The sequence below is a fragment of the Apium graveolens genome, chromosome 4 (assembly GCF_009905375.1).
Source record: "Apium graveolens cultivar Ventura chromosome 4, ASM990537v1, whole genome shotgun sequence".
Classification (NCBI taxonomy): Eukaryota; Viridiplantae; Streptophyta; class Magnoliopsida; order Apiales; family Apiaceae; genus Apium; species Apium graveolens.
In genome coordinates this window covers 21,198,755-21,222,475 of record NC_133650.1, presented here as the reverse complement: position 1 = coordinate 21,222,475, position 23,721 = coordinate 21,198,755, and the positions used below count along the sequence as shown (strand labels likewise).

General features: G+C 38.8%; 1 protein-coding gene and 1 non-coding gene across 2 annotated transcripts; both read right to left on the bottom strand.

The window, feature by feature from the left end:
• Positions 1-6,220: 6,220 nt before the first annotated feature.
• On the bottom strand, positions 6,221-6,327 carry LOC141722269 (small nucleolar RNA R71). Its single transcript, XR_012575288.1, has one exon. It is a non-coding gene; the product is annotated as a small nucleolar RNA R71 (small nucleolar RNA).
• Positions 6,328-16,095: 9,768 nt separating this feature from the next.
• LOC141718411 (uncharacterized) lies at positions 16,096-16,731 on the bottom strand. The gene has a single exon (XM_074520792.1). The coding sequence runs from the start codon at positions 16,729-16,731 to the stop codon at positions 16,096-16,098; it is 636 nt and encodes a 211-aa protein (XP_074376893.1).
• Positions 16,732-23,721: the final 6,990 nt, after the last annotated feature.

Genomic DNA, 23,721 nt, shown 5'->3' with positions numbered 1-23,721 from the left:
TTCACCGAGGCAAATGTCCAAAATATTATTCGACGGAAGTATATTTTTAATTTTTTTAGTAAAAAATACGTATATTAGCTCAATTTTAACATGCGGTATACAGGAACAGAAATACGTATGTTGCACATAAATACTGTAAATATTTTTGACAATCTGTCCCGTCAATTGAATGACATTCTGAACACATAAATTGAAAGTAAAATTAATATATTTTGGATATTCTTTTTCTTTTCAAAAACTTATATTATGGATTTTGTAACTGATATCGTAGTAGAAGATTAGGCGCATGTGATATGACAACACAAAGTGTACTTGTTGTGGTCACACAGCGTTTTTATTATCTTTTCTTTATTTATCTTTTTCCTACTTTATTTTATCCTTTCCAAAAGAAGGCTACAAGTAAATTTATTTAGTATATAGGTTGATTCAATTTTAATATTTTTTATGTCGAGTCAATTATAAAGTTTGCAACTCATTTTGAATATTTTGTTCGATGGAGATGGAATAATATATTCATATGGTAGTGAAGTTAAATATTTTATTTTTTAAGAGCAGGTAGTGTGCGAAAAATAGTCGATTGACTGGTAGTTGAGCAGAGGGATAGTCGATCTTTTAATCAGTGTCGTCCAAATGATCACATATTCACATTAGAGGCAATCAGAGCAGGTATGTGCCTGTCAAACGGCCAAAAAAAGAAAACTTAGTACAAAAAGTTAAAACTTTTATAAAATACTGGTTATAGTAATAAAAAAGCTGCTAAATAACTACTATATTTAACCGGAGAGAGAGCAATATAAGAAGGAGTTGAAACAGAGAAAGAATCGCTAGGTGCATTTTTCATTCACTGATTCAAGTTATATTTATAGCAAATGAAAGGAGACATGCAATTAATACAAATTGTAAAAATTCTACACCTAAGTTTAGCCCTACTATTACATATTTGACCATGTGACAATCAATTCACAACACTTCCCTTTGATTGTCAATGTGGTATGGATCATAGACTGCCTCTTTAAAACCTTGTTAAAGAAAAACCCAGTGGGATAAAAACTTTAACGAAGGAAAAAGAGTACAATCTCCCCTTGGAAAAACAAATCATTCGCTGAATTTTGTTGAAACAAATTCTTGAGTCGGCGCATTCCAATGTTATGTCGTAACTTCCCAAATGTTAAATTCGGTAATGATTTCGTGAATAAATCAGCAAGGTTGTCACATGACCGAATTTGTTGTACATCAATTTCACCATTCTTTTGAAGCTCATGAGTGTAGAAGAATTTTGATGAAATGTGTTTCGTCCTGTCCCCTTTGATATATCCTTCCTTGAGTTGATCAATGCATGCAGTGTTGTCCTCAAACATGACAGTAGGACTTCTTGTGATGTCTGGCAATCCACATGATTCTTGAATATTCTTGATGATAGACCGCAACCAAATACATTCTCTACTGGCTTCATGAATTGCAATGAGTTCTGAGTGATTTGTTGAGGTTGCTACTGTAGTTTGCTTCGTGGATTTCCAGGAAATGGCTGCACCGCAATATGTAAATACATATCCAGTTTGTGATTTGCCAAAATGAGGATCTGACAAGTATCCAGCATCTGCATATCCGATCAACTGAGATGTTGAGTTTTTCGGGAAAAATAATCCAAAGTCTGTTGTTCCCCGAAGATAACGGAATATATGTTTAATCCCATTCCAATGTCTGTCCATCGGAGCAGAGCTAAATCTAGCCAATAAATTCACAGCAAATGCAATATCTGGCCTTGTATTATTTGCAAGATACATAATTGCACTAATTGCACCTAGATATGGGATTTCAGGACCAAGAACTTCTTCATCATCTTCTCGTGGTCGAAATGGATCTTTATCAGGCTCTAAAGATCTAACCACCATTGGAGTAGTCAATGGATGAGATTTATCCATGTAAAATCTGTTTAAAACCTTTTCTGTATATGTAGATTGGTGGAGGAAAATTCCCGATGACAAGTGCTCGACTTGTATACCAAGACAATATTTTGTCCTTCCAAGATCTTTCATTTCAAACTCTGTCTTTAGGTATATGACAGCTTCATCAACCTCTGTAGCTGTTCCTACAAGGTTTAAATCATCCACATATATAGCAATAATCACAAAACCAGATTGTGATTTTTTGATAAAAACACATGGAGAAATTTGGTTACTAATATACCTATTCTTTTGTAAATAACAACTAAGTCTATTATACCACATACGACCAGATTGTTTAAGTCCATACAATGATCGCTGAAGTTTAATGGAGTATTTATGACGAGGTTTCTTGAACTCATCCATTTTTAACCCTTCTGGGATTTTCATAAAAATTTCACTATCAAGTGAACCATACAGGTATGCAGTAACGACGTCCATAAGGCGTGTTTCCAATTTTTCTTTAGATGCCATACCTAATATAAAACGAAAAGTAATTCCATCCATCACTGACGAGTATGTCTCTTGATAATCAATGCCAGGCCTTTTGAGAAAACCCCTGTGCTACAAGTCGGGCTTTATATCTGATAATTTCATTCTTTTCATTTCGTTTTCTTATGAATACCCATTTATTTCCAACAGGGCTCACACTGATTGGTGTTTGGACAACAAGTCCAAATACTTCTCTTTTACGCAATGAATTTAATTCTGTTTGGATTGCGTCTTTCCATTTTGGCCAGTCTTTTCTTCGACGGCATTCATCCACACTTTGTGGTTCAGGATCAGAATTTATGTCTACATCCAATACTGCAGAATACACAAATACATCATCGATTATGGCTTTACTTCGATCCCATAATTTCATATCATGCACATAATTTATTGAAATTTCATGATTGTTTAATCCCGTATCTTCGAAGACTGGAATCTCTTCAGAAGATAATACCACTTTAGGGGTATTTGCTTCTTCTGGAGCATGTGCCACTTCAGGGGCAATTTTCTTTATTTTTCTTTTTTGTGGTGCAACATCTTTTGCACCGACCGGTCTACCACGCTTCAGGCGTGGCTTTGATTCTGTAACTAATTCTTTTGTATCTGATTTTTGAATTGGTATATCTATTCTAGTTGGAGTATTTACTGCAGGTATTTGAGATTTAGTTATATTTCTAGAATCGTTAAATGCGTCAGGCTTTTGGTTTGCGATATTTTGCATATGAATAATTCTTTTAACTTCAAGTTCGCATTGACCGGTACGTGGATCTAGAAAATATAATCCTGATGCATTCCATGTTATGTCAGGATTAACCTTGTTTGAATGTTTATCTCCACCTAAAGGAGGAAACATAGACTCGTCAAAATGACAATCTGCATATCTTGCGGTAAATAAGTCTCCGGTTAGAGGCTCCAGATATCTAATTATAGATGTGGAATCAAAACCAACGTAGATACCTATTCTTCTTTGAGCTCCCATCTTCGATCTTTGTGGTGGAGCAATCGGCACATATACAGCACTTCCGAAAATTTTGAAGTGAGAGATATTAGGAACTTGACCAAGTACCAGTTGTAGCGGAGAATGTTGGTTGTAGAAAGTTGGTCTAATCCTAATAATATTAGCAGCATGAAGTATTGCGTGACCCCAAATAGATGTAGGTAATTTTGCTTTCAACAACAGCGGTCTTGCAATAAGTTAGAGTCTTTTGATAAAGGACTCGGCTAACCCATTTTGTGTATGTACATGAGGAACTGGGTGTTCAACTGAGATTCCTACAGACATGCAATAGTCGACAAAAGTTGCAGATGTGAATTCGCCGGCATTATCTAAACGGATTGACTTAATGCAATGATCTGGGAATTGAGCTCGTAATTTGATTATTTGGGCAAGTAGTTTTGCAAAGCATCATTACGAGTTGAGAGAAGACAAACATGAGACCATCTAGTTGAGGCATCGATTAATACCATGAAGTACCTAAATGGGCCAGATGACGGGTGTATAGGTCCACATATGTCCCCTTTGATCCTTTCTAAAAAAATTGGGCTTTCAAGCTGAACTTTAGTAGGGGATGGTCGAGTAATCAATTTTCCTAAAGAACATGCTGAACATGGAAGGTCATTGTTGGAAAGAACTTTAAAATCTTTAAGAGGATGACTGATAAGTGGCATTTTATACCACTTAGAACGTCTTAAAATGGCTTAAATTGGTGTCTTGAAATCAAGTATTTTATGTATTTGATGCGTTTTTCTAGTGTTTATGCATTTCAGGGTATTAGTTGCATTTCGGGGGAGGAATCATCAAGAATAAGCCTTGGCATGTGTTCACCATTGCGAGAGGAAACGAATGGGCAGATTACGGCGAAGAAACGGAGCAAACCTGAATTTTTTCCAGTAGAGGCCTGCGCGCCCGCGCAGCAATGCTGAGCGGCCGCGCAGCAACCTGCGCACCCGCGCAGCTATGCTGAGCGGCCGCGCAGGGTCGGGGAAAAAGATAAATTATTTTAGACTTCTACTTCTGTTTGGCTTCCAACTTCTATGTAATCTGAGTTTTATGGGACTATTATATAGGTAGATTTGAGACGTTTTCACAGAGAGTATTAAGGGGATTATGTTTTAGTTTGTGTTTTACGCAAGAAGCGAAGGAGATAAGGAAGAAGACCGATTTAGCACACCGCAACGAAGAGGAAGCATATTTTCTTGTGATTCTTGTTTCGTTGTAACGTTGGATGCTAGTTTTCTTGCTTGACTTATTTACTCTTGTGACGTACTCTGTTTTAATATAATTAGTTTAGTTATTATTTTCTTGTGTTTGTTTATCATGATTTCATATGAACCCATGATGGCGATAAGTTCTATTATGGGCTAATCGTGATCATGGGGTTGCAACAGATTTATTATGGAATTCTTTAGTTAATTGTTTAATACTTTAGTGTGTGATGATTGCTTGATATCTAGTATTGGTTGTGCGTATTCGTCTTATGTGCGTCGCGAACATATAAGATAGGGTGTTAATCTCTTGTGAAGCGACGGTGGATCTTGAGATTTAGAACTTGCCATGCTAGCATAGGTTCATGTACGTTGAGCATGATTAGTGGGTAACTCTAACATTTTTATTTGCCCTATATAATCAAAAAGGAATAACTTGTGCTTAAATCGTTGTGTTGTCAATTTCTGTAGACATATAGGAACTCAACATAATTGATGACTATTCAACTTCTATCTTAATTGTGGATGCTTGGTGGAATGGTATTAGTACAATGAAAGTTGGCTTTTATCAGTTTTGTGTTATTCGATTAATATCATCACTGTCACATGCTAAAGGTAATAACAATGGCTATAGAAGGAAGTAATAATGAAGTTGTGATCTCATGAGTGTTTCATTATTGATAAATTGAAGTGTTAGTTAAGTGGTTAATTAAGTAGTTAATTATAGTTAATATTTAATCAACAATTTTAAGTGTTATTATCTTAACATTGAGAAGTAATCATACATTGGTGAGTGAGTTTAATTAGACAATAATTTAGTCTGAGTCTCTGAGGAAATGAACTAGAAAGTATTCTATATTACTTGCGAACGCGTATACTTGCGTGAATATTAGCGCGTGTTTTCGCCCTAACAAGTTTTTGGCGCCGCTGCCGGGGACTCGGCGTATTTGTTTAGTTTATGTACTTACCATCATTGGTCATTAGGACTCAGTGATTAGGACGTAGTAGTTACTTATTTTTTTCTAGTTGTGTTTCAGGTACTTTAGCAAGCGTTTATGCAAACTCGTTCTCGTGCTCGCAAGAGGACTTTAGATACAGCTGAGGAGACAGACGAAGTTCTTGATATTCCGGAGAAGTTAGATTTTGAGGATTCGGATTCAGGAACTGAGCAGAAAGAACCAGTAAACATGGGAGATCGTATTGTTCAAGCTGATCCAGCTCTTATGGATTTTTTTCGGCCTAAAATTGATGACATTCAGTCAAGCATCCTTCATCCGGCTATTCAAGCTAACACCTTTGAAATCAAGCCGGGAACTATTCAGATGGTGCAGAATTCTGTTTCTTTTGGAGGAGCGGCAACTGAAGACCCCAACATGCACATAAGGAATTTTGTCGAGATCTGCAGCACTTTTAAGTATAATGGCGTGACTGATGAGGCTATCAAGTTGAGGCTTTTCCCATTCTCACTAAGGGACAAGACTAAAGACTGGTTACATTCTGAACCAGCTGGGTCCATCACTACGTGGCAAGATCTTGCGCAAAAGTTTCTGGTGAAGTTTTATCCGATGGCAAAGACTGCTGCTATGAGGAGTGCTCTTACTCAGTTTGCGCAGCAACCTACAGAATCTATGTGCGAGGCTTGGGAACGCTACAAGGAAATGTTGAGAAAATGTCCACATCATGGAATGCCGGATTGGATGGTGATAACTGGTTTCTATATTGGTTTGGGGGCCCAATCTCGGCCCATGCTCGATGCAGCAGCTGGAGGCGCCTTATGGGCTAAAAGCTATACTGAGGCGTATAATCTTATCGAGACGATGGCTGCAAATGAGCATCAAAACCCAACTCAGAGGATGACGTCAGGCAAGGTAGCAGGTATTCTGGAAGTTGATGCAGCCACCGCTATTGCAACCCAGCTCCAAGCGCTATCAATGAAGGTTGATTCTCTGGCTACGTATGGAGTTAATTAAATAGCTATGGTTTGTGAGCTTTGTGCAGGTTCTCATGCTATGGATCAGTGTTCTCTTGTAAATAAATCTGTTCAGTATGTGAATAATTATCAGCGACAACAGCAGCCTGTGCCAGCGACTTATCATCCTAACAACAGAAATCATCCAAATTTCAGCTGGGGGAATAATCAGAATGCTATTCAGCCACCATATCAGCAAGGAGTGAGTAAACAGTTTAACCCACCTGGATTCCAGCAACCACAGCAGTATGCTACAAGGCAATCATATCCTCAACAGGGAAGTGCAGCTGCACCTACTAGTGCTGATTTTGAGGAACTTAAGCTGTTGTGCAAGAGTCAGGCGGTTTCTATCAAGACCTTGGAAAATCAAATTGGTCAATTAGCCAATGCAGTGCTCAATCGTAAACCTGGCACTCTTCCCAGTGACACGGAAGTACCAGGTAGGAAGGAAGCTAAAGAGCAAGTCAAGGCTATTACCTTAAGGTCTGGAAAAGTGGCTGATGCTGAAAAGGCAAAGGAAGTCGAAGCTGAAATTAGAGGTGAAGAATCTAAGCAAAAGGAGAAAGCGGCGGAACCAAGGAAGACTACTGTTGAACACACTCTGCCTGAGGCTAATACAGGGGAGAAACAACTCTATCCTCCACCACCTTTTCCTAAGAGATTGCAGCAACAAAAGCTGGATAGACAGTTCGGGAAGTTTCTGGAGGTGTTCAAGAAACTTCACATCAATATACCTTTCGCTGAGGCTCTGGAACAAATGCCTAGTTATGCGAAGTTTATGAAGACTATTCTTTCAAGGAAGGTGAAACTGGATGACCTTGAAACCGTTGCTCTCACGGAAGAATACAGCGCTGTTCTGCAGCAAAAGTTACCACCAAAACTGAAAGATCCAGGGAGCTTCACCATTCCTTGCACAATTGGCAATCTGACGTTTGACAAGTGCCTTTGTGATTTGGGAGCAAGCATTAATCTGATGCCGTTGTCGATCTTTAAAAAACTGGATCTGCCTGATCCAAAACCCACGTACATGTCACTACAATTGGCTGACCGTTCCATTACTTACCCAAGGGGCATAGTTGAGGATGTGCTCGTCAAAGTGGATAAGCTCTTCTTTCCAGCAGATTTTGTTATTCTGGATTTTGAGGAAGATAAGAAGATTCTCATAATCTTGGGAAGGCCTTTCTTGGCTACTGGCCGTACCTTGATAGATGTGTAAAAAGGGGAACTTACTATGCGGGTCCAAGATCAGGATGTGACCTTCAACGTATTCAAGGCAATGAAATTCCCTACAGAAGATGAGGAGTGCTTAAAAGTGGATGTGATTGATTCTGCGGTTACTTCGGAACTCGATCACATGCTAATGTCTGATGCCTTGGAAAAGGCCTTAGTGGGGGATTTTGACAGCGATGATGAAGATAGCAACGAGCAATTACAATATCTGAACGCTTCTCCCTGGAAGCGAAAGCTGGACATACCATTTGAATCTCTTGGTACTTCTGACCTCAAGAACGCTGAAGGGAAGCTCAAACCATCAATAGAGGAAGCACCTACCTTGGAGCTCAAGCCATTACCTGAACACTTGAGGTATGCTTTTTTAGGTGATTCATCTACGTTACCTGTTATTATTTTATCTGACCTTTCAGGTAGTGAGGAAGACAAGCTCTTAAGGATTTTGAGAGAATTCAAATCGGCTATAGGATGGACCATAGCAGACATCAAGGGGATAAGTCCTTCATATTGTATGCATAAAATTCTGCTAGAGGAAGGTAGTAAGCCAACTGTGGAACAGCAGCGAAGATTGAATCCCATCATGAAGGAGGTGGTGAAGAAAGAAATTCTGAAATGGCTAGATGCAGGCATCATTTAGCCTATTTCTGACAGCTCGTGGGTGAGCCCCGTACAATGTGTACCTAAGAAGGGAGGTATCACTGTGGTCGCAAATGAAAAGAATGAGCTCATCCCTACTCGAACAGTTACAGGATGGAGAGTATGCATGGATTATAGAAAATTGAACAAAGCCACAAGGAAGGATCACTTCCCCCTTCCATTTATTGATCAGATGCTTGACAGATTGGCGGGTCATGAGTATTTTTTTCTTCTGGATGGTTATTCCGGGTATAATCAGATTTGTATTGCACCAGAGGATCAGGAAAAAACTACCTTCACTTGTCCATTTGGCACATTTACTTTTCGCAGAGTTTCGTTTGGGTTATGTGGCGCCCCGGCCACCTTTCAGAGATGTATGATGGCTATATTCTCTGACATGATTGGAAATAATGTCGAAGTGTTCATGGATGACTTCTCCGTCTTTGGACACTCATATGATGAATGTTTGAATAATCTGCGCGCCGTACTCAAAAGATGTGTGGAAACTAATTTGGTGCTTAATTGGGAGAAATGTCATTTTATGGTGCGTGAAGGCATTATCCTTGGGCATAAGGTCTCTAGCAAGGGTCTGGAGGTGGACAAGGCCAATGTGGGAGTCATTGAAAATCTTCCCCCACCTAATTCTGTGAAAGGAATCCGTAGTTTTCTTGGTCATGCGGGTTTTTATCGGCGATTCATCAAGGACTTTTCAAAGATATCTAAGCCGTTGTGCAATTTGCTTGAGAAAGATGTGCCGTTCAAATTTGATGATGAATGTTTGGCAGCATTCGAGACTCTCAAGGAGAGTTTGATCACGGCACCAGTCATTACAGCACCAGATTGGACAGAACCGTTTGAGATGATGTGTGATGCGAGTGATTATGTGGTAGGTGCAGTTCTGGGACAGCGCAAGAAAAATCTCTTCCATGTGGTCTACTATGCGAGTAAGACTTTAAATGGTGCCCAATTGAACTACACCACTACTGAGAAGGAGCTTTTGGCTATAGTCTTTGGCTTTGAGAAATTTCAATCTTATCTGCTTGGTACGAAAGTAACAGTATTCACTGATCATGCAGCTATTCGCTATCTGGTTTCTAAGAAGGATTCGAAGTCGAGACTCATTCGTTGGGTGCTTTTACTTCAGGAATTTGAGTTAGAGATCAAAGATAGAAAAGGTACTGAGAATCAAGTAGCTGACCATCTCTCTAGGTTGGAGAATCCCGATTCTACTTCACAAGATAAGACGTTAATCAATGAATCTTTTCCGGATGAGCAGTTGTTTGCAATTCAGGAGGAAGAACCATGGTTTGCAGATATTGTAAACTATTTCGTCAGTAATATAATGCCTCCTAATTTGACATCCGCTCAAAAGAAGAAGTTTCTGCATGAGGTGAAGTGGTATATGTGGGATGAACCATATTTGTTTAGACAGGGAGCTGACCAGATCATCAGGAGATGTATCCCGTTCTGTGAGACGGAGGGGATATTACGAGACTGCCATTCCACGGTTTATGGGGGACACTATGGAGGTGAGAAGACGGCAGCTTGTATTCTACAAGCAGGTTTTTTCTGGCCTACTTTGTTCAAGGATGCTCATCAGTTTGTTTTAAGGTGTGATCGTTGCCAAAGAGTGGGAAATTTGTCAAGGAAGGATGAAATGCCATTAAATGTGATGCTTGAAGTCGAGGTCTTTGATGTATGGGGAATCGATTTCATGGGGCCTTTTATCTCGTCTTGCAATAATCAGTACATCTTGCTGGCAGTCGATTATGTCTCAAAATGGGTCGAAGTTAAAGCTTTACCGACAAATGATGCAAAGGCAGTGCTAAATTTTCTTTATAAGCAAATTTTCACAAGGTTTGGAACACCTCGGGTAATCATAAGTGATGAAGGATCGCATTTTTGCAACCGTAAGTTCACTTCTATGATGCAGCGTTATAATGTGAATCATCGAGTAGCTACTGCCTATCATCCGCAAACAAATGGTCAAGCGGAAGTGTCTAACAGAGAGATAAAGCGCATTCTAGAGAAGGTTGTTTGTTCGTCAAGGAAGGATTGGTCTTTAAAGCTCGATGAAGCTGTTTGGGCTTACAGAACAGCATACAAAACTCCACTTGGGATGTCACCGTTCCAGTTGGTGTACGGTAAGGGATGTCATCTACCTGCGGAGCTTGAGCATAAGGCCTACTGGGCATTGAAGAAGTTGAACCTGGATTTAGATGCAGCTGGTAAAAAAAGAATGCTTCAGCTTAATGAATTGGATGAATTTCGACTTCAAGCGTACGAAAATAACAAAATGTATAAGGAAAAGGTGAAGAGGTGGCACGATAGGAAGCTACATCCAAAGTTATTTGTGCCAGGGCAACAAGTTCTCTTATTCAACTCTCGGCTCCGACTTTTTCCTGGGAAGTTGAAATCAAGGTGATCTGGACCTTTTATTGTCAAAACTGTGTTTCCACATGGAGCGGTGGAAATTTTTGAGAATGATCCGGACCAAGCATTCAAGGTTAACGGTCAGCGGTTGAAGCACTACTATGGGGACATGGCAAACCGAGAAGTGGTTAGTGCCATTTTGTTGACTACTTGAGCAGGGTACGAAATGTCAAGCTAATGACGAAAAAGAAGCGCTGCGTGGGAGGCAACCCATGAATTGTTGTTACAGGAACCCTTAGAAGTTAATAACCTATCCAAAAACACAAAAAAAATCAGAAAACAAGGGCTGAATTTTTTTTTTCCAGAGACCCTCTGCGCGCCCGCGCAGCTATGCTGAGCGGCCGCGCAGGGGTCGAGTTCCAGAAATTTTTTTACAGTTCAGAAAAAAAAAAACAAACAAAAACATAAAAATAGTTTTAGCCCATAAACCCACGAATTGTTCCCACTACCCCATCATTTTATCCCTTAATTCCCAAACCCTAATCTAATCCACACCCTATATATACATACACCTATCCTACATATCTCCCACAAAACTTCCTACACTTAACCCCTCTCACAAACATCAAAAATCAGTTCTTACACACTTTTATTCACGAATCAATGGCACCCAAGAGAGCACGCACTATTGACAGCAGCAGCACAGTTCCTACTGCTGATTCATCGAGGGGTACTGCTGCAAGGCCTCGGTTAACTGACAGAGCTGCGGAGGAGGAGTACACTAGGCTGTTGGGGAAGCCGATTCTGAAGGAGAGGGGGTTTTTACCATCAGGGAGGGATGGTGAGTTGTTGCCCATGATTGCAGAGAAGGGGTGGATAGCTTTTTGTGAGTCACCCGAAGCAGTACCGATGAGCGTTGTTCGCGAGTTCTACGCGAACGCGAAGGCTGAAAAGAATGGGTTTTCTGTAGTCCGTGGGCTGACGGTTGATTATCATCCTGCGGCGATTCACCGTGTGATTGGACAGCGAGAGAGGAAGCCCGAGGAGGAGAACTGGAATGAAAAGACTGCTGAGGATTTTGACTTGGATTTGATTTGTGCGACTCTCTGTCGACCGGGCACAGTTTGGACCCGCAGTCCAGGCAATAATGAGTATCGTCACTTTCCGGCGATCGCCATGAACAGGTATGCCCGTGCATGGAATGCATTTATATGTGCTAATATTTTGCCTTCTTCACATGCACACGAGGTCACAGTTGAGAGAGCACAGTTGTTGTGGGGAATTCAGCATGATGAGTACTATGTGGACCTTGGTGAGTTTATCTACCAAGGAATTCTGAAGTTTTTGAGGGGAGCAAAGCATATGAACATCCCTTATGCATCCACGGTTACGAAGCTATGCCGAGCAGTGGGAGTGAACTGGCCGGCTCATGAGCAGTTGCAGTTGCCAGCCACTTCGATTGATTCTGGCACTCTGAATGGGATGCAGGAGTGGACCGGTGGTGAGCCTGAGGAGCATGGGCTGGGTTATCATCTTCCAAGAGGGCGTCCAGCACGAGGTGCTACTATGGCTAGGCCAGGGCGTGATGAGGCTGGTTCTTCGAGAGCTCAGGAGGGTGCTGGGATGGGTGATGCCCAGTATAGGAGGCTTTCACGGCGGATGGATGCCATGTATGAGACGCAGAGTAGGTTTGCTCAGGAGCTCACCCTTGCGTTAGGGACTGCTTTTCGAGGCCTTGGAGCTGATATCCAGTGGCCAGTTTTTGGTGAGGACTCTGCATACCCACCGCCTGATACTCCACCCACTGAGGGTGATGATGATGATGACTCCGAGTAGGTATACCCTGTGTTCCTTTCTACTACTTTCATTGAGGATAATGAAGATTTTTAGTTTGGGGGTGGTAGTTAAGGAATATTGTGTGTGTGTCATTTAGTTGCATATTCATGATAGTTTAGTTCATATAGTTGCATAATTTATGCCATTTAGTTTTTTTTTTATGAATGTCATGTAGCTCATGCATTTACCATGATCCCTTTTGCAATAAGTTATCGACTGAATTGTGATATTGATGCGAGTGTAGTGATAGCATTAAAGTGATATTAAGTTATGTAGGTTGATATGCATGCTAGAAACAATTGTAAGTCCACTAAGTCTTAAAAAATGCGTAAGGGCTAGATTGTTGTTATGATTTGGTTGTTTTCAAGGTCAATCTACTTATTATGCTTAGAATTCGATTATAGGTTCTTAGTGATAAAGACATGAAAAAGAAAAAATTTTGGAGAAAAAAATATGGAAGTTGTTGCTAGTTGTGGCTAGGCGTCAAATGGCTAGTAGCCGGCTCGCATATGTTGCGAGTAGTCTAGGGTTGAGCAAGATGGAGCGAAACGCACTTGCTCAGAAGTTATTAAAAAAAAAATTGCATAATTGATCAAGAGTGGGCTCTTTGGTATTCGAGTTATTAAGTTCTTAGGGGACTTTGTGCCTAGTGACCTAAGGATTTTAGAGTCTGGGATCCGCTAACCTAACGCTCGTTACATGGATACCATTGTATAAGTCTTTTGTGGACCTCACTCATTGCACGGTCAAATAAGCATTTGAGTTGTAAATAAAAAGCACGATTCCGTAATAAGCTCCAGAGTCTTGTAGTGTTGTATATCACTTTGTGCCTAGAATTTTTATTCTTTGTATAATCGTAGGATTGCCTTGAGGATAGTCTAGTCATAGTAATTGGTCTAGTTCCGAAGCATATCTGTTAAGCATTTGCACACACCACGTTTCTGGCTGTATGTCCGTTTGCATGAGTTTATTGATCTTTAGTTGTCTAACTGCATTCGTTGAGATGTGACAATTTGGTTGGTTAATTGTAGTAAGGGGGATCGTTGCATTTTCATATAGATTGCATTCATGCATATTTTTATTTGTTTTTGAGTCTGTGACGCTTGAGGACAAGCATCGATTTAAGTTTGGGGGTGTGATAAGTGGCATTTTATACCACTTAGAACGTCTTAAAATGGCTTAAATTGGTGTCTTGAAATCAAGTATTTTGTGTATTTGATGCGTTTTTCTAGTGTTTATGCATTTCAGGGTATTAGTTGCATTTCGGGGGAGGAATCATCAAAAATAAGCCTTGGCATGTGTTCACCATTGCGAGAGGAAAGGAATGGGCAGATTACGGTGAAGAAACGGAGCAAACCTGGATTTTTTCCAGTAGAGGCCTGCGCGCCCGCGCAGCAATGCTGAGCGGCCGCGCAGCAACCTGCGCGCCCGCAAAGCTATGCTGAGCGGCCGCGCAGGGTCGGGGAAAAAGATAAATTATTTTAGACTTCTACTTCTGTTTGGCTTCCAACTTCTATGTAATCTGAGTTTTATGGGACTATTATATAGGTAGATTTGAGACGTTTTCACAGAGAGTATTAAGGGGATTATGTTTTAGTTTGTGTTTTACGCAAGAAGCGAAGGAGATAAGGAAGAAGACCGATTTAGCACACCGCAACGAAGAGGAAGCATATTTTCTTGTGATTCTTGTTTCGTTGTAACGTTGGATGCTAGTTTTCTTGCTTGACTTATTTACTCTTGTGACGTACTCTGTTTTAATATAATTAGTTTAGTTATTATTTTCTTGTGTTTGTTTATCATGATTTCATATGAACCCATGATGGCGATAAGTTCTATTATGGGCTAATCGTGATCATGGGGTTGCAACAGATTTATTATGGAATTCTTTAGTTAATTGTTTAATACTTTAGTGTGTGATGATTGCTTGATATCTAGTATTGGTTGTGCGTATTCGTCTTATGTGCGTCGCGAACATATAAGATAGGGTGTTAATCTCTTGTGAAGCGACGGTGGATCTTGAGATTTAGAACTTGCCATGCTAGCATAGGTTCATGTACGTTGAGCATGATTAGTGGGTAACTCTAACAGTTTTATTTTCCCTATGTAATCAAAAAGGAAAAACTTGTGCTTAAATCGTTGTGTTGTCAATTTCTATAGACATATAGGAACTCAATATAATTGATGACTATTCAACTTCTATCTTAATTGTGGATGCTTGGTGGAATGGTATTAGTACAATGAAAGTTGGCTTTTATCAGTTTTGTGTTATTCGATTAATATCATCACTGTCACATGCTAAAGGTAATAACAATGACTATAGAAGGAAGTAATAATGAAGTTGTGATCTCATGAGTGTTTCATTATTGATAAATTGAAGTGTTAGTTAAGTGGTTAATTAAGTAGTTAATTATAGTTAATATTTAATCAACAATTTTAAGTGTTATTATCTTAACATTGAGAAGTAATCATACATTGGTGAGTGAGTTTAATTAGATAATAATTTAGTCTGAGTCTCTGAGGGAACGAACTAGAAAGTATTCTATATTACTTGCGAACGCGTATACTTGCGTGAATATTAGCGCATGTTTTCGCCCTAACAATGACCAGTAGAATTCTCTATAATACGACGCATCATAGAGACGCCAGGTTGACCTAATCTTTCATGCCAAAGTGTAAAAGATTTTGGATCTACGAGTTTGGAAGCAACGACATTGTGTGACTCAATAGTTTTAATTTTCATTATATATAATCCTGAGGAAAGTGAGTGAAACTTTTCTAAGATTTTCTTGTTGCTAGGATTAGCGGAAGTAATAAGAAGATATTCTTTATCAGCCTCAGAGGTAGTTTTGATGTGAAAATTGTTGAGTCGGATATCTTTAAAACTAAGAAGATTTCTAGTAGACTTACTAGAATATAATGCATTTGAAATGTGTATGTGGGTACCGTTAGGTAGGACGAAACTAGCTTTTCCAAAACCTTCGATTATATTAGATACGCCGGAAATCGTTCCGACTTGAGCTTTGGTTTTGGTTATTTGGGTAAAATACTTTTGGTTCTGTAGAATCGTATGAGTTGTACCACAATCAGCAATGCATATATCTTCAGAGTCCATTCTGTATATAATTAAGAAACATAATTTATTTGATAAGAACATAACACACTACATAGTTCAAACAAAATAAAGCACACAATACACACTACTATAATAATTATATGAAACTAATCTTCAGCCTCCCATATGGGAATTTCGTTAGGTTCATTCGGACCATTAATGCTTATTCCTCCAGTTGTGATTCTTGGGAAATGATCTATGTTATTGTTGGCAAAATTTGTTTCTACCATTTTCTCTTTTGATTTTTGAGAAGATTGGTATAACTTAACAAGATGATCTGGTGTATGACAATTACGTGTTCAGTGCCCATTCATGCCGCACCTATAGCAAACATTTTCAGTTTTTCCTCCTCGTGGTGCCTTTCTTTTACTCTGTGATTCAGATTGCCACTTCCGGTGACCAGAGTTGTTATATGGACGAAAATGCCCGTGGCTCCGACCTCGTCCACGGTACCGCCCTTGGCCCCGTCCACCTCTATACCTTTTTCCACGTACATTCTGCTGGAATGACATGTTATTTACTTCAGGTAATGGGGCAGATCCTGTTGGACGGGATTGATGATTCTTAATCACCAATTTATGATTCTGTTCAGCAACGAGGAGAGTTGATAGAAGATCCCCGAACTTAGTAAATTTGCGCTCCCTGTACATCTCTGCTAAGTTGATATTGTTGGGGTGAAAAGTTGATAGTGTTTTATCGATTTTTCTTTTTTCCGTAACTTTCTCACCACACATAATAAGCCTATAACTTATTTTGAACAAAGCAGAGCTATATGCTCGGACACTCTTAAAATCCTGAAGTCTTAAATTAGCCCAATCATTTTCAGCTGCAGGTAGATAAACTAGTTTCTGGTGATCGAACCTATCCTTTAGATTTTCCCATAAAATAAAGGGATCCTCGACTTCTAAGTACTCAGATTTTAAATCTTCATGCATGTGGTGTCGGAGAAAAATTATAGAGGTAAAGTTTTCTTCGGCTGTGGATTTATTTTCTGCCTTTATTGTATCGCTTAATTTCTTTGAACCCAAGTGCAACTTTACATCTTGTACCCATGATAAATAATTATCGCCAGAAATGTCCAAGGCAACGAACGACAAGCTTGTAATATTTGTCATACTAAATCTGAATTAACACGAAAAATTATCTAATTTTAATTCATCAATGTAAATATTACATAAAATCCTAGTTAATCGAGTGCGTTAATAAATACGCAAGAATCAATGTATATATCATTATTATCATTGATATTATAAATAAATCTATATATAAAATGACAAATGGATTTTCACCCGCCATACGGACGTCTGCGTATGCAGATTATCTCCGACCAATAATAAATTAAAATGGACAATCCTGCATAAGTTAGTTAGGGGCAAAAAGTTATTATCCGATAGTTATGCAATTTATAAATTAAGGTTCCCACTATACTTCGGTATTACCCAAAATTAAATGGTACCGTAAAATAATTTTAATAGGCGGTGCTCCATCCATATATATTTAAATTATTAGTAGAGGGTATAACCACGTCTACTTCGGTCATAGATATATAAAAATTATATGTAGAGGGTGTAACCACGTCTACTCATATATATGCATATTTAAATTAAAATTATACCTTCTCAGTTTCGACAGGGCTTCGTGGTGATAACATGTTATAAAATACTGGTTATAGTAATAAAAGAGCTGTTAAATAACTACTATATTTAACCGGAGAGAGAGCAATATGAGAAGAAGAAGAAGCAGAGAAAGAATCGCTAGGTGCATTTTTCATTCACTGATTCAAGCTATATTTATAGCAAGTGAAAGGAGACATGCAATTAATACAAATTGTAAAAATTCTACACCTAAGTTTAGCCCTACTATTACATATTTGACCATGTGACAATCAATTCACAACAAAAATAACATTATTAGACAACTCGCACTCGTTGGACAAATCAAGCCGACCACTGCGATTCCTATCACTTCTATATTAATTTACATGAAAATGTTATGAAAAAAGTTATCTATAAACGCAGGAAATTATAAACGCAGGGAATTATACGAATACACAATGTATTTTATTTAAATTATTATTATGGATAAAAACACAATTTATTTTATTTAAATTATTGTTATGGATAAAAAACATGTATTTCTTTAATGCAGATATTTAATGTCAGAGTTTGATAAGTTTCGAGTTTTAATGGCTGCGCTTGTGTTTTGTGCCTTGAATTTGCCCTCACAAGATGCCTACGTACCTTGATGTATGCCAAGAATCAAGTCAAAACGTAGTTCTTGGTGATTCATGCCCTCAAGGCTATGACAGCACGATCTCACCAAGGACGTAGTAACTTTCATGTTCTTCGAGGACTAAGTCTAAAACGTCGTTCTAGGTAATGACCTCGTGGCTTGAAGGATGTCTTCTCGACTTTGTGACATGTGAAACTCTTATTCAAAACGTTCTTGGTCAAGTTGAAGGGGTAAAACCCTTTATATAGACGTTGAGAGTCTAGGAATTAAGGTAGAATTGAGTGACTTGATGGGTAAGTCTCCATCTCAGATTGGATTTTGGAGTCCTAAAAATCAGGAATTAGTTTTCTTCTGAATTTGGGTTGCTTGGAAGCTACTTCTTGTAGAAGTAGTTACTTATTTGAACGCATTTATTGGGTCGTTTAATTAGCCCATTTATTAATTACGAATTTAATAAATAGTTAGGGTTTTGGGCCTCATTATTTGGGCATTCCCCTTTGACCAAATTATGTCTAATTAATGCGACATTAACTCCGCAATTAGGGTTATTTTTATTTCCTATCATTTGCCCCCAACTTCTGGGAAACACACTTGATGTTTCGTAGAAGTTATGTTATCTCTTACTCTATCCGGGTTATCATTTTTAGGTAAAGTGTGGAGCGATCTACACATTTACAACGATTTGCCTTATCCGAGGCTTGTGATATTTTTTGGAATTTATATAATTTTCCATACTCATTTTCTTACCTTATTTCTATTTTTAGGAATTTTCTGGTATTTTTTCTTAATTTTCGGGGATTATCTTGTATTTACATGTATTTTTCTAAATTTTCAAAAAGTTTCCCGTACTCGCAGATATTTTCCCTAAATTTTTAGGAATTCATCCGTACCTCCTGGTATTTTTCATAATTTATCCTAATATTTTAGGAATTTTTCCGTACCTCCGGGTATTTTTCATAATTTTTCCTAATATTTTAAGAATTTTTCCGTACCTCCGGATATTTTTCATATTTTTTTCTAATATCTTAGGAATTTTTTCGTACCTCCGGGTATTTTCTGTAATTTTTCCTAATATTTTAGGAATTATTCTGTACCTCCGGGTATTTTTCGTAATTTTTTCTAATATTTTAGAAATTTTTCTATACGTCCGAGTATTTTTCTTAATTTTTCCTAATATTTTAGGAATTATTCTGTACCTTCGGGTATTTTCTATAATATTTCCTAATATTTTAGGAATTATTCTGTACCTCCGAGTATTTTCGTGATTTTTTCTAATATTTTAACTCTGATCTAACTATAGGTCATTCCTTCATCCTGGTCGAATTGATTTTAGACCAGGATGCATTCTGGTCGAACTGATTTTAGAGCAGGATGCATTCTGGTCGAACTGATTTTAGGCCAGGATGCATTCTGGTCGAACGAATTTTAGGCCAGGATGCATTCTGGTCGAACTGATTTATCATCCTAGTCGTATGGATTTTCGACCAGGATTCTCCTCTTTTTCGATGAACACTCTCGTCGGATTATGGGCTATTTCAACACTCTGGTCGAATTGATTTTCGACCAGGAATCCTGACCCCGTATACCAGGAATCCTAGTCCTTTAGACCAGGAATCCTGACCCCGTATACGAGGAATCCTATTCCTTTAGACTAGGAATCCTGAACCGAACTCTGGTCTAACCATGAGCTGATTTGTCATCTTAGTCATATGGATTTTTGACCAGGATTCTCCCCTTTTCGATGAACACTCTCGTCGAATTATGGGCTATTTCAACATTTTAGTCGAATTAATTTTCAACCAGGAATCCAGACCCCGTATACCAGGAATCCTAGTCCTTTAGACCAGGAATCCTGACCCCGTATACCAGGAATCCTAGTCCTTTAGACCAGGAATCTTGACCCCGTATACCAGGAATCCTAGTCCTTTAGATTAGGAATCCTAAATTACGGGTTACAAGCCTTTTAATGGCCATAACTTTTCGCTCATTATTCTGATTTGAGCATATAATATACTGAATCGAAGCCTATTACGAGCTCTAACTCATGATGGCATGTTCATATTTTTTTATATTCCTTGATCCCTCAATTTGGACGGAAAGTGGCCTATACGAGCCTTCAATCGATGTGGCCTCTACGAGCCTTATTTCTAGTTAGTCCAACCAGGTGAGTTGTCTAACTTAGATTCTCAACTAGATTAAACCTTGAGGTTTAAGGTATGTTGAGCCTGAGTACCTTATTTTCTCAAAAGGTTTCCAAGTTTGTGGGATCCTTGTCCCAAATATGTTCATATTTAGGGAAAACCCTTCGAAAATATATATTGCCTTTCCTTTCTGCCCAACTCAGGACGCCTTGATCTTTTCGAGGACTAAGTCTCTCTATCGAAGAAATCTTTCTTTTTCTCTTACAGTTTCGTCATTGAAACTTGTTGCAGATGCTCAACAATCCCGGTGTTAGCTTCAGTGAATCTAAAGTATGTGTCATGTCTTCCTCGTTCTCCCCGGGCTCAAAGACCTTAACCTTTGGAGCTTTTTGAGTGATTCATAATGGCATCACAACCTCCAGCTTTATCAACCAGTAATAATGGAATAACTCCTATCATTTCTTTGCAAGTGGCATGTCTGCCTAGTCATTTCTCGAGTATTCATCCCTCTTTCAGTCCATCATTACTCGACTTCCCGTGGAGCAGAATTTACTATCGCTCTTCTCACATCATTGATGTTGTACTGTCTTCTATCACCCGTCACTAGGATTCGTAGGAGTTCATACCTTTATATCGTACTTTCTACGGGAATTGTGTCACTTGGATGTTGGTTATACAACTAAGGGTTTTAGCCTCAATCCTCTTTGTGTCAATCTACTTCCAGGAACTGGCTATGGGAATGTATCAAGAGTATCAATCTTATACATTGTAAATGAGACATGGGAATTGGTTAAAACCAATATCTCATAAGATTTCCTAACTACATGTGTGTGCTTCCGAAATCAAGTATACTTTCCTATCACAATCTTTGGCATCAGCCATCATCTTTGGCCAATATAATCTAAATAGGATAAGTTTTGAGTGACAACCTTGCCCCCCGAGCGTAGCCCATGGTTCTCTTCACGTACTTCTTTTAAGGCCAATTCCGTTTTTTGGGGGTTCAGGCATTTCAAGTAAGGAATCACAAACTACTCCTTACATAAAGTCTTTGCAATCAAATTGAAACTCAAATCTTTTCTAGCGTTTTTCATGCTCCCTTGGCATCTTCGGGTCACCGACTAGTTTCGGATTGAGTCACCTAGGTAATAAGTTCTTACACGTATCGGTGTTATCATTTTCATATTAATTTTTGGGTCTTCGAGACTTAGAAGTAAAAACTTCCCGTATAATTTTTTATCTCTTGAGTCACGGCCTTCATGTCTTCCTCCCTCAGGATGTAGAATTCATCAAATTCAGTCATGACTTCACAAGTCTCTCATATTTTATTGACGAATTTATTGTTTCTAAAATTCCAGGGAATGTGCTGCAAAGCTCGTAGAACCTTGGGCACTAAATTGCAATTTTTCCAAATAAACCCCCTCGACTTGCCTTCTGGTCGACATATCTTGATTTAAACAGCCTGGTTGAACCTTATTTTGTTCAGGATTCAGTCTCCTTTCGAGCTGAATTCTGCTCGTCTACTTTTTTGTGTTAGCCCTGCCCCCCGGATGCTGTTCATGGATAAACTTCCTACGAGGTTAGTTCCGCTTTTTAGGGTCCCAGGTATTCCAAGTTTGGAACCATAAAGAATTTCTTATGTAACATCCCCTCAATCAGAGCATATATAGGCTCTTTTCCAATGGCTATCATGCCACACATGCATTGGGCAATCACTAGTTTCTAGGTAAACCTTCATAAAATTAATCCAACAATTTTCCACACCTACTGATGGTATAATTTATAAATCTCTATATTTGAATATGCAAACTCAAATAAGACATTATCCTTCATGATTTCCTCCACTAGGATGTAACTTTACATAATTTATTCACGGCTTCACAGGCCTCTCCCATACTTTGTTTTGAATTCCTGATTTACTTGAGAAATCACCAACATTGAATCTCCATAGACTTTGAGGTTTTTAAGCCTCAAGGTCCGAGCTAAGCCAAGTCTGGTCATCGAGGCCTTAGTTTCGACTTCGTTATTCGTTATTGAGAAATACGATGTCAAGGTTAACTATATCATTATTCTGTCATGAATTTACAACACTCACTTTTGTTTTGAATGTTCCATCAAAATAGAGAACCAAATACTTCAATATCATCTCTTTATCTTGTCCTACATGTTTCCTTGCCCTCATAGGGTATCTCGTCCTGCCCCCCGACTTCATGGTTGTCAATGGGACATTCAACCATGAAGTCGGTCAAATCTTGAACCTTAAACATGGTATATGTTTATACTAAATTCGTCAGGCTCGGTTGTCCACTTAAACAACCTTCCACCAGCCTTATGTTGTGCATTATGCCCCCCGGGCTAGTTTTTTTTTAATCTTAAACAATTGGAAATACAGTTTAACTTCCTCATGTCGTGGTCATGGCTAATGCAAACTTCTCAATACTGGAGTTATTCACACAAAATTTACTGTCCTAACATGTGGGTTGCTGAACCTCCATGTCTTTTCTTACAGGGGCAAGTCTTAATTACGCAATTGAGTTTTCCATGTATAAATTTAGTACTTCTTCTAGTGTTCTGGTTTTCTGTTTCTTCAATTTCTCAAAGATTATACGACTTTCATCAATCCATAAAGGGTCCTTTACTTCAATATCGTGAAGAAGGGCAAACATTTGTCACTGGGTTCGGAGATGAACCTCTCCAAAATTGCACTTTTTAGTTTCTCTATGTTCTTAATGAAAGATGAGGGTTCCATAACCAGGAATCTTATCAACATTGGCCTTGATTCTCCACTCAGAGATGTGGCCCAAAAATTTACAGATCCTGCCTCGAAGACACACCTTGTAGGATTTAACATTACCTTGTGGTGCATCAACACTTCAAATACCTCTCGGAGGTGTTTCATGTATTCTGCGTTGTCTGGGCTCTTAATTATATTATACCATAGACTCTCATGGTCTTTCAATAGAGATGCTCAAAAATTTTTACTTACTAACCTTTGGTAGGTGGCATCTGGTTTCTCAAAATAAAAGTAGCAAAAAGATACATAGTATTATAAAGTTAATGATGAGTGGTACCTTATAAATGTCATCATTATAATTAGCTTACTATTTTTTGGTTTCTCACCTGCCAAGGGCAAGAATTCCTCTTATTTTTTCTCACTGTACTCCGGTTACAAGTGGATAAGAATCGTATTTGCTGTTGAATTTCCTCATTGTTCGTCGAACTTTCGGAATTCCATGTCTTCTTTTGGGAGGACCTGCCCCCGACTCAATCGGGCCTTTAAATATGGCACAACATATCACAAAAGGAAAGTTGGGAATTAGCGAGTCCCATTTGCCAAGAATCTTTCAGATTTTTATACTATAGTATGACGATCATCAGGTCTTCATGGAGGAATTTCATCCCTTCCGAATCAGAATCATCAAAGTTAGTGGCCATTTCCACTATCGCTCCTTGCGGTGTACTATATTTTGGGCACAATCTTTCATTGAGCTTCTTGAAGTCCCATCAGTCGTTAGCCTTCTAAAGATCATTTTGATAACTGGCACTCAGGGATGC

What these genes read in the sequence shown, in the direction of transcription:
- LOC141718411 (XM_074520792.1), bottom strand. Translation starts at nt 16,731, where the DNA reads ATGCATGAAGATTTAAAATCTGAGTACTTAGAAGTCGAGGATCCCTTT.